General features: G+C 39.8%; 1 protein-coding gene across 1 annotated transcript; it reads left to right on the top strand.

Annotated features, from left to right (window-relative positions):
- The first annotated feature begins 4187 nt into the window (after positions 1-4187).
- LOC311017663 (uncharacterized protein) lies at positions 4188-9316 on the top strand. The gene is made up of 8 exons (XM_084016157.1): positions 4188-4258; positions 5594-5920; positions 6511-6846; positions 6937-7083; positions 7393-7488; positions 7571-7608; positions 7694-7850; positions 8153-9316. The coding sequence occupies exons 1-8, from the start codon at positions 4219-4221 to the stop codon at positions 8155-8157; spliced, it is 1146 nt and encodes a 381-aa protein (XP_083872283.1). The 5' UTR covers positions 4188-4218; the 3' UTR covers positions 8158-9316.
- The last annotated feature ends 3197 nt before the right edge of the window (positions 9317-12513 follow it).

The following is a 12513-nucleotide window of genomic DNA, read 5'->3' as shown; positions in this document are numbered from 1 at the left end:
GCTTTTTCATTGCTCCTTGACCTTTTAATATGTTTTCCTTATTTATTTTATCCTCAGTGTTTATATTTGATGCTTTCTTGATCCCACTGTTTTATTTGTTGTTTCTGTTTTGGGTTTGGTTTTATGTTCTGTTGTTCTGGAAAGCACTTTGTAACTGTGTTAAGAAAAGTGCTATAGAATTAAAGTTTATTATTATTATTAAAAACAGCAAGAAAAACACAAGAAAGCATCAGGAAAACGACGGTGCTGCGTAGACACGTTTATATATATATTCCCTATTGCATACATACGTGTGTTTATTGGTGGTGGTGAGAGGACCCAAACCAGACTCAAAAAGAATGCATCACACATATTTCTGGTCATTAATAATATTTAAAGTCACAAGAAGTGTTTTTGGTGAAAACGATGGAGAAACTTTTAATCTCTGCAAAACTATTCTTCTAAAGTCAATAAAACCCAGATTAATTGACGGGGTTAAAATTAAATGAATTTCTTTAATTTAATTTGTTATGAATTAATGCTTTCAATTAAAGTTGTTTTAAGCCAGTCAGATTCCTTCGTTTTCATTTCAAGTCCCATCTTTCACTAAAATTGACAGGAAGTACATCAGTGTCATTTCCGGCTAGAGAAAGTGAACTTGAGAGAGGAGCAAAGGGCAACATGGCAACTTTATTGGTATAGCACCTTTCATACATCAAGGCAATGTGAAGTGCTTCACCGAACAGTAAAATAATACAGTAAAGGTGAAACAATTTACAATTAAAATGTCATAGAAATACAGACAAGAAGTCCGGTTAAAAAGAAAAGGAAAAGGGAAACAAAAACGCTTTTGTATCTCCTCATTGAGCTTGAGAAAAAATAAGTCATGAACGTAACTATAATGTAAAACTATTTGTTACTTTACCTTTTAATATAGGCTCCTCTGGTTAGTAGCGGTCCAGTCTGAAGGGTTTCCGGGGCTTTTATTGTGAAGGGCGGGCCGGAAGGAGAGGGAGAGAGAAGCCGCGATCTCGTTGATGTTTCGCTACGGTCGTCTTGGCTCACAGAGCCGCCATGTTATTATTTAATTACATGATATGAGGTACAATATTAAATACATATAAGACATTTCAACAGATAACAGTGAAAAGTTAACTTTAGGAAGAAGCTACAAATGACTCGAGGAGCGCCGTTTTTCCCTCTTCGTCAGTTAGCCGGTAAGTTAAGCTAGCTCCTCGGGCTGTTCTCGTTAGCACTTTTGTTCCATTTTAATATTTCAACTGTGTCTGTGAAGGAATGTGTAACGTTGGCAGAGATGGACAGAGTACTCGACCCCAGTACTTGAGTAAGAGTACAAATACTACTGGTCAAAATTTACTCCGTTACAAGTAAAAGTAGCTCAGTCGACATGGTACTCGAGTAAGAGTAAAAAAGTACTTGCTTTTAAAGGTACTGTAATACATTTTGTGGTCTTAGATGTTTAGAGTAGCGTCAAGCTGCCACCACCTTTGTTAACCCGGTCTGGTCCGGTATTAGAGGTCAGAGAGCACCCACCACAGACAGATATGTATAACAATAGACAATCTTTATTTCCAATTCATTTTTAGGTTAGGGACGTCTGCACCCAGCAGACCAATGAGGGCAGCTCCAGCAGGTCAGGCAGGTACTCCACCATCCGGCGACACCAACACTGCACACAAGAGAACACACCCAACAAGGGACACTGCACACAAATCACTGCACAGCAACCGGAACAGGTATCACACTACACACCAGGGGAGCTCAAAAGCACACTGGCTCCTTAGCGACCAACATATCGGGTCGAACCCCACTCTTAACACTAGGGGGAGGCAGAGCGCTGCAAGTGTAATGGGCTGCCCTTAACGGGGCCGCTGGCACACTGACGTCAGTTCATTAAAAACCTTTCTTTAAGAAGGAAATCATATAACACTCTGACATTAACTGACAAGACTACAAATAAGTTTATATGAAAATCATTAAAATAAAGGACTTATCCTGCCCCGGTCTGGTGACGAGACCCCCCCGTGGGGTCTAGGCAATGGAACTGGGCTGTGCACCGGAGAACAGGCCGCTCCGCTGGCAGGCGTGGAGTCATTCAGCGTGGTCGGCGTCACTGATGTGGCCGCTGCATGAGAGCACAGGTAAGGCACGGCTACTCCCCTGGTCCCTCGCTACCTAAAGGAGGTTTCTGGCCTCCCCCCTTGATACAGGACTGATCAACACGACGAACTCCCCTACTCAGCTGTCTTCACTGCCGCCACTGACCCCCGTCAGTCTCCTCCCCCTCCCAGGTGAACTGCATCAGCCCCTGATTGCCCCCCACTCCGGGGAGTTCCTCCGCCCCACGCCGCTCCCTCACTACAGTAATGTACATGCTTTTAAATGTAAAAAAGTCTTTGGGGGTTCCCAGTGGAGAGCGTGCACTGTGATAGGGTTCCTTCTTTGACAAACACAGCTTGTGTCCAATAGTATTTAAAAAAAAAAAGAAAGAAAGAAAAAGAGCAGACCTGAAAGTAACGAGTACTTTTCAGCCTTTCTAGAAATTAACTCGAGTAAAAGTAAAAGTATTTGTCTTGGAAATGTATTCAAGTAAGAGTAATAAGTACCAAAGAAATCTAATACTCAAGTAAAGTATAAATCCTCTGGATATGTACTTAAGTACAGTACTTGAGTAAATTTACTCCGTTACTGTCCACCACTGAACGTTGGTAGTAATAGTAATCTTTTTTACTTTACTAACGGTGGAAATGCTTCTTATGTTGGTGCATCCCAACTTTCCAGAATTACTAGAATGTTCATGTTCAAGTTGTTGTCGGGGTGAATTGAAGAACAAACATGGCGGACCGGAGGTTCGCTGTGGAACTTATTCTGTTAATTTAGTGTTTCCATTTCACGCCACATGTTGTACTTGTACTCGGCTGCGTTTCAGAGATAACTGTTGTGCGTTTTACTCAAATACATTTATCTGACTTACTTTTACATAATAGACATAATATGATGCAATACTATACTTCTACACAGAGACGTCACTAGGATTTAGAGACAGGAGAACTGTATTAGAACTACAACCAGTGAAGAAGTCCAGCTGGTAACCAGTTAAAAGCAACAGACATTGTCTTATTCCATTCTCTTCTGTTGAACAAGAGTTACCGTCATGTTAGCTTTTAGACACATTAAAGCTGCTTAGAACCTGATTATGTAAATACTATACTATGTAAATACCGTATCTAATTCCTCTCTCCATTAGATAAGCTGCAGGTCTAAAGAATGTACTTTAATTACCCCAGTTACTGTATTGGTCCAATCAGAGTGTGATTCTGCTGAGTCATGTTTCTGTCATAAAGTATACAGTAGTATAAACCAAGACTGGTTTTAAAGGTCACATTGAAATCTGACATCAATATGAACTTTACCCAAATAACTGTATTTTGTATGTATATTGTATATTTGTGGTTTATCACCACAATATGACCATTAACATGCAGTGGTTTTTAATGACGGTGGTAAGAAGGGTCCTATGAGATCCGTTTTTATTTTTTCCAGATTCCGTTTTATTTTACTAAATTCTTTTTTGTTTTTTCAATTTTATAGCATTTTTACTGAAGAAACATTCTCGTAGTTCTAATTCTAATGCCTTGTCATTCAGAGACCATACAAATGTGAATAAATATGCTTTTACTGTGTCTGAAGTCAGCGCATCTGTCGATCCACTCGTTTCACTTTCAGTTGGGAATCAATTTATTTCTGAATGTTTCTGTGAGTGTGAGAGGAGAGACGCTGGATGAAGCGATGTACCCATTAATTACACTAAAACACAGTAGAGACTCAACAGCATGTCATTTTTTTTCCTTTTCCAGCTAAAGTGCTGTGACAAACACTTATTGTAAGAGAAAACATACATTTTTAGATATTTGTATAAATTGTATCCAGAGGTTGACAAATTCCACAGAATTCCGCGTTTTACAGTTGATTCCATTTTCACTGTAAGATTCAGCGATTCCGTCCGCGTTTAACACATCGTGGAAATCATCGGGTCCTACTGTAAAGTCATACATACATGTGCAGCTGACCTCAGACCCTGCAGTGTAAATACAGACTGATGGAGGGGGAGGAGAGCAGATCTGGGTCATGAAATCTTGTGTTTGGAGGAGGGACTCATCATTTAAAGAAAGAAGAAGTTCCTGGTTTTGTCAGTGGAGAAGGACGAGAGGCATCAACATGAATGTCCTTCACACTGCCATCTGCTTCTTCCTCCTCTGTGAGTACACACACTTGGTATTTCTTTACTGTCTGAGTTAATACGAGGCTTTGCTTGATTTGATCTAATTCAGACCTGCCGAAGCTTCACGTGAGCTTGAAACAGCTTTAATAAGGATCGCTGTGTGGCCAGAAGACCACAAACTGTTCCAATCTACATGTTTATTGTTGTGTATTGTTTCAGGAGAGACTAGAGAAAACATAAACCTGTGCTTTAAAGTTCATCACAAGTGCTTCATAAATAAACATGCATCAGGAAGGCAAACTCAGTTATTATCAGTAACTTTCCAAACAACCAAGCTAAGAAAAACAGTCCAGTGCTTGTTTTTAGGGATGCAGCTTTAGATTTTGACATATGACCAAGAAAAGTGTAGAATCCTGACATTTAAGGAGCAAATATGTGAGGAATCACTAGTCTTGTTTTCAAAAGTAAGAATCTATTTTGTTTCCTTTTTGTTTTCTCTCTGGTGTTCTGTTGCTTCACCCTGTCTGTCTGCCGGCCGACTGTGTTGCAACTTCCCAAAATTCAAAACACCTACTTTGGTCAGAAAAAGAGACAAAAAGCAGAAACGTGTGACAATGATCAGCCAAAATAAAGCCTGCAGTATTTAGACATTGATGATGAAAGTTTCACAGCTGCTGTGGTTTGTTGCATCAACTCTTTTAATGTCTGTAATATCTTGGGTTCCTGTTTTGTCTCACCTTTTTAATGCTGATTTTAGTTTCCCACGGTGTCCTGCTTTGTTGGTGTGCCGTTACCGCCGTTCTGCTATATGTTGTGCTATGATGTATTTTCGTGCCTGGTGGATAAACTGTTATATATCCTAAATTAATGTCGCTATTGACGTCAGAACAGTTTTACATGCGTTTCATTATCGTGCTGCTAACAGTTTCTGCTTTTATGGCTCGCTGTTGTGTGAAAAGTGAGAAAAGAAGAGAGAAAAGCCGGGAAAAGGGGAAACTAGAAAATAAACAAATGCTGCCGGATCAGACTCTTAAGTAAAACAGAAATTTCCAATACAATTATTAAAAATACATGTTTAATAATTAAATAGAGCTGTCATTGAGCAGGGAGGGTGCAAATGTTCACAGTATGAGAAAAACAATATATGATAAGGATTTGTATTGATATAATGCGTCCATGTAATGTCTAGCATAACAAGGACAAAATGTGGTTGTCTACGATCTTCAGTCACAGACTGAACTGGTTGAACTGGGCCGCTCCCAGTGTGACTGTGGGTCTGTATTGTTGTGAAGCAGGACACGTTTTGATCCGACGGCAGCAACTTAACAGAAAGTACAGACACTAAATAATGATTGTCTGTCTTTTCAACAGCTTTGCAGGATGGAAACGCTGTTTTAGATGTCTATACAAGAACTGAAGGAGAAAATCTCCGAGTTCAGTGTCCCTCTTCTTCATTTGGAAGCTGGAAGATTTTCTGTAAGAGTCAATGTAGACGAGAAGACGTTCTTATTGAAACAGCTGGTGTCAGAGCTCAGGATGGCCGATACAGTATTGAATGGATACAGAGAGGAGGAACTTCACGAGGAAATGCTTTTCTGACCATCACACAGCTGACCAAGTCTGATTCAGGATTCTACTGGTGTCGTTCAATAGACTCGACAACAAAAGACCAGCAGATTGAAGTCATTGTTGTCAATGGTGAGTTTTTATTACTTTGTGAAAATCTTCCTTCTTGTCTGAAGAAAACTTTTTTAACTGTAAAGTCGCTGATGAGCTGAAATAAAAATGGGTTTTAATTCACCTGATTGTATTAATGTGTAAAAATGAAGCACATATTTAAATCCAAAATAGAGAATCGTTTAATAATGGAATCGTGAGGTGACTGACGATTCCCACCACTACACACATTACCACTGTTTCACCTGATCTATCAGTCATTTTCATTTCAGATCAGTGGCAGAAGAACATTTTGAAGACTTTATAACTGTCACATAATTGTGACAGTTTCACAGTTTGTGCTTCTGATAACAAAGTGCAAAGTTTTAGCAGTTTTCTGGTATTTTTTTATTCATTCACAAAAACATTAAGAGAAAGATTATACATATTTAAATTAATAATTTACTTTTCAAAATCTGGACATGTAAATGTGTTTGTGCTACAAATGTCAGAATTAGTTCAATCACAATATGCGTAGATGGTGATATTACGATGGCAGTAATCTCCCAGTGTGACTGGATCATCATCTTCATTACAGACGATGACTGTTTGATTGATCATCTTCTCAACAGCTCAGCTGTTTGGAGACGCTGCTGAAGAAAAAACCCTCAATTCCAGAACCGGAGGAGACGTCACAGTGGCGTGCTTCTTACCTCCTCGTACAGGAAGCAGGAAGTTCTTCTGTAAGGGACGATGTGAAAACCAGGAAGACTTCCTCGTTACAACAACTGATGACACAGCTCACAATGACAGATACAGCATCAGATATATAGACTCTTTGGAAGAAGGAGGAGGTCTGTATGTGAGCATCAAACAGCTGACTACGTCTGACTCAGGACGGTACACTTGTGGTCTGGAGTTAGCCTCTCAGCTTCAATACAGGCAGTTTGAGATCCTTGTTACAGATGGTGAGTTCCCACATGAGAATGAAAACAATCGTTGGTGTTTTTGTCCTGTCTGAAGAAAGTTTCATCAGGACTTTTTTTTTGTATCTGCAGCTCCGACCACTTCTCAACCCAACTGGACTCTTCTGGCCATTTCATCATCAGTCCCATCAGCCTCCACAGCAGCAGCAACAACTCAGAGTTTGAGCTCCACTACAGGAAGCTCCACACCTTCAACCACTGAGGGAACATCAACTAGAGGTAGATCCACAGACTGTGTGTGATAGATGAAGCTTTTAACGTTCGGCCGGCCGATAAACATCGACCCCGAGATCTGATATATCTAGTATCTATGTTTGAGGGGTTCTCTTTTACATCTGCATGTTTATTTCCTATTGTATGTCCAACTCAAACTGCATGACAAGGTCTCATGATGTTTCTGTATGTATTTATTTAATGTGTACAATATGTACAGTATACTGTATGCAGGTGCAGGACGGGACTCGTCTTCGTCCACCAAGAAGTGTCAACATAAACCAACAATTTGTTGTTCTCCTCAAACTGCTCCAGATGTGCTGCTGTATGCGGGTCGGACTCTGGTCGGCATCGTATTCGTCTCGCTGGCTGTGCTGATGTTCTGCAGGAGGCGGGCTCACAAGCGCAAAGGTGAGGTCACAGGAAACGCCCTCACACGGACCGGCAACTCCTCCAACTTCCCTTTTGTCACGATGCTGTTGTGTTTTTCCAGAACCTCCTGAGGAATCGCAGTTTGCCAATGTCACAGAGGTGAGTTTGGGTGGAATCTGAGACGTACGAGCATCACGAGTGTTTTTGAAACCAGCAGAGTTTAATACAAACCCCCGTCCCACAGGCCAACCGAGTGTACGAGAACATCGGAGAGGACGGAGAGCACAGGTCTCCTGTGGAAATCTCTTTAGTTCACGCTCGTGTCAAATATACCCATCCAAACGGAGATGAAGCCGACGACAACGGCCACAGCGTTGTCACAGCAGCCAATATTCAAAAACGTAAGACAAAAATGTATATAAAAATAGCAATATGATTCATCATTGGGTTTAAAAACAGCAGCATGAAAGGAAACATTAGTTGCTGTCAGAGGAGTCGCCCCCTGATGGCCTGCAGAGAGAATACAAGCTTTCAGAACCAGAAGCCCTACATGGTGATGTTTCTGTTTTTGATCCCTGAGCCAAACAGGGTTAAAGATGTTAAAGACCTATTCATGAACATACTACAGCAACAGTAGTTGCTAGTAAACGTGGATCTGAACCAGCCACAACTCTTTGACCTCTCTTTGTTTTCCTTTTTGCAGGCTGAAGACTCAAACAGACTCACCTACTCTGAGGTGACTTTTTCCAACGCCGGCTCGTCAAGCGCCTTCCGTGATGACGGCGATAATTTAATCTACTCTACTCCTCGGATCTGATGCCAGCCGCGCCGAAGACGATCCATTCTAGACAGCTGCCGCGTTTTTGAAGATCGAACAGGAAGTTGGATTATTGCAGAATAGCGAACCCAAGTTTATGATGCTTCACGTTTTGTTCAGCAAAATAATGAGCGTGAATGCAATTGGCCGGAAAATTAAATGCGACGCTAGGCTACAAACAAAGTCCACCGCGGTCACACAAGCTTGAGCATCGCAGGCGGACAAGTCGGAAAGATCACATCTGTGGCCTCGTTTCACCGCTTCTTAGCAACCGCCTTTTTTCAAAATGGTTGTTCATGTTTTTACTGTAGGACAAATCGCTAAAAATCTCTTCAGCTTCGTTGACCTCTGACCTTATTTCAGGCATCCGACCCAAAACACTTAAAGTAAAAAAAAAAAAAAAGTAAAAATGCTGCTCTCTATTAGCTCCAAAAGAAAGCTGGTTTGAATTTAGTAAATAATCTGAAACTTTCACACAAACAAACAAACAAACAAACATCTGTCTGACGGGATGAGAAGTTCTGTCCTCAGTAACAACAATCTGCTTCAGGCTGGAGCTGCTCCTACCACTTCTATCCAAGTCAGTATTATTATTATTATTGTAAGTAAGTTATTTGGTTAACAGAAATAATTTATATTTAAGTTGGTATTATTATAACAGTAAGTTATTTGGTTGAATCATTTATTATGTTAGTATCATCACAGTAAGTTATTTTGTTTTGTTGTTTTGTAAAATATGCAGGTTAGCATGAAGGAAATCACGGTTCAGTATTTGTTTTGGCAGCTACAAATATGAAGGATTAATACTTCGGAGTAATATATAGCCATGTCGCATATTTCCATAGATACATGCCAGTTGTCGAACATCTGTATGCTCCTTACTTTTTGACCTCTTAAAGTCGTGGTTTGTTGATATTTGTATTATTGATGTTATAATTTGTAAGTGTGTTACATTTGCACCCTTTTCTACTTTGTACTACAGCTGCTGCACAAACAGTTTCCCTCCAGATTAATAAAATCTCATAGAAAATATGTTGGAATCTCCTTTGAGACGACTTGTGTCAAATAATTAGGAATTATTGAAAATATTTAACGATTACAAAGATTTTTTTAAATGTGTTAATCAGGATTATTTTTAAACTAATTGATCAATTATTATAAATCTCTTTTTAAAATGTGTGATTAATATTTCAATGAATGAACCCAAAAGAAATACCAAGAACTTGTCTGATTAATATTTCAATATTTTATTCAATAATCTTCTCAAAGTGCTTCCGGTTCTTTTACATGCTGTGATATACGATGGCGTATACAAAGAGCCATTGTGGTTAAACATAAATAAATAAAGAGCCGAGGGAGGGGGGGGTGGTGTAAAAGTCAGAGAAAAAAGACTCTAGATTAAAATCTGCATTTCTGAGAAAAAAACCCCGATATTTTCTGAGATGTAAGTAGTACATTTGCCAGAAAAACACTTGAATAGTCTCTGAGATTATAATACATTTCATGAATTTGTGAGAGAAAGAAACTATTTTAGCAATGAGTAACTAGTATTTCCTGATTGCTAAATCTGAGTTGAGTTTTTTTCTTTTCTTATATGTGTGCGTGTTTCTTTGAGCAGCGTGGTGACCGGTCTAAAACACCCCCACCCCTCCCCAACAGAGGATCATTTTCATGCATTTAATGATCTAAAGGTTACCGTGTGTCCCTTTAACTGAGTCTGATGTCTCAGAAGGGAACCTGTTGTTTTTGACCTGCATGACTTTCGGAGGCCTCCTGTGTAAACGGAGCACGCTTCTGTCTCAGAGGTGAGTTTGAGGAAATCGGGAAATTGTGAAACAAGCTGTTAAAAGAATTTTCCCGTAAACAAATAAATTCACCCAAGGAGGAGATCGGAGACAGAAGTAAAGTCGACGTCTGACTTTAATCTTGTACAAGAGGAGCAGTTACAATGCAACAACGTGTGAGGATGCTACAGAGGAAGTGCTCAAATACTCAGATGAGGACCTAACACTTGTTCTATTTTTAGCTCTTACTTTATCGGCAATGATACGTTGTGGTTTCTTTGTTTCCTTCTTTTGACAAATGTACTTATTGTAAGTCACTTTGGACAAAAGCGTCTGCTAAATGACCTAAATGTAAATGTAAATGTAAATAACTGTTGTGACTTGAGTCTTTTAAAGGCACAGGAGATAACGCGTCACTGACAGTTAACCTTCATGTAGAACTAGACATCATGACTACCAGGCCTCTGATAACATTTAGGTCAGCCATGGGGATACTAAAGTAATAAACAGTTCAACACATAAAGCTGTAACCTGAACAAAGAAAACTTTAAGACATGAGGTTATACAAAATTCTTATAACAAATACAAACCTGTCTTCTTCCCGAAGGTCTCCTGTGGAAATCTGACAAATTAACGCCGACGACAAAAGACTGAGCTGCACTGCTGCATCCAGTTCTCAGTGAGGACCAACCCCCCCGGGTCAAAGGTGACACTACAAATACAAAAGTACAAATACTTTGTTACTGTAGTCAAGTAGAATTTTCAGGTATCTGTACTTTATTTTTCTGACACCTTTTTACTTTTATAAAACAATTTTTTTACTCCTCACATTTTCAAAACAGGCTCATTACTTTAGTTTTAATGCATTTGAGGGGAATTTTATATTATTTGTATTATTAATATGATGCCAGATTCAGTTATCCATCCATCCATCCATCCATCCATCCATTCATCCATCCATTGTCTACCGCTTATCCTGTATTCAGGGTCTCGGGGGGGCTGGAGCCGATCCCAGCTGTCATTGGGCGAAAGCAGGGTACACCTGGACAGGTCGCCAGTCTATCACAGGACCGACATGTAGAGACAAACAACCATTCACTCTCACATTCACACCTACGGGCAATTTAGAGTCATCAATGAACCTACCCCCATCCTGCATGTCTTTGGACTGTGGGAGGAAGCCGGAGAACCCGGAGAGAACCCACGCTCACACGGGGAGAACATGCAAACTCCACACAGAAGGAACCCGAACCCGACCCGGGAATCGAACCCCGCTGTGAGGCGACAATGCTACCCACTACACCACCGTGCAGCCCCAGATTAGTCTTGCAAAAAAAAAATAAAAACGGCAGTAGAAATGACCTTCAGAGAGATACTTTCTACGTACTTACGTACGTTTTCACTTTTACTCGTGTAAAGCAGTAGAATCCAATAACTCCAGCAGCTTAGACATCCTCCTCTCATGCTTCAACGATGTCAAATGCTGGATGTCTCAAAACTTCTTGAAATTCAATGAGGACAAAAATGAGATCATAGTTACTGGTCCTATGAACTCTACCAGCTGGGTTCATAGCAAGCTTGGGTCCCTTTCAAAAAATATAAAGTCTTGGGGTAACGTTTGATACAGATCTCTGTTTTGAGACTCAAGTAAAGACTAAAATTGTTCAGTCCTGCTTCTTTCAGCTAAAAAATATCTCCAAAATCAGATCTTTTTTATGTTCTTCAGATTTACACAAGGTTTGACATGCTTCTATTTTCTCACGCTTAGATTATTGCAATGCACTTTATGTTGGTATCAGAAAGAACTCCCTTCACCGACTCCAACTGGTGCAGAACGCTGCGGCACAAATTTTAACAGGCACCAAGAAATATGAGCACATCACTCCTGTGCTAGCTAAGTTACATTGTCTACACGTAAAATTCCGTATTGGATTCAAAATTTTAATGATCACTGTTAAAACATTACACAGCCTAGCTCCAAAATATATTAAAGATTTATTGACCCCCTATGTGCCTGGGTGCTCCCTCAGATCAGCAAATGCAGCTCCGCTGGTTGTTCCCAGATCCCGACTTGCTGTGCAAGCCCCAAAACTGTGGAACTCTCTTCCTTCTGAGATCAGACTCAACACAACTTTACCTTCTTTTAAATCTCTTCTTAAAACCTTTTTTTTTTTAAATAGGAAAGCATTCATGATTATTTAATTTGATGCTAGGCTTTTTCATTGCTCCTTGATCTTTTAATATGTTTTCCTTATTTATTTTATCCTCAGTGTTTATATTTGATGCTTTCTTGATCCCACTGTTTTATTTGTTGTTTCTGTTTTGGGTTTGGTTTTATGTTCTGTTGTTCTGGAAAGCACTTTGTAACTGTGTTAAGAAAATTGCTATAGAAATAAAGATTATTATTATTATTAAAAACAGCTAGAAAAACACAAGAAAGCATCAGGAAAACGACGGTGCTGC

This window comes from Eutrigla gurnardus, assembly GCF_963514095.1.
Source record: "Eutrigla gurnardus genome assembly, chromosome: 8".
In the NCBI taxonomy this organism is placed as follows: Eukaryota; Metazoa; Chordata; class Actinopteri; order Perciformes; family Triglidae; genus Eutrigla; species Eutrigla gurnardus.
This window is presented reverse-complemented; position numbering and strand designations above follow the sequence as displayed.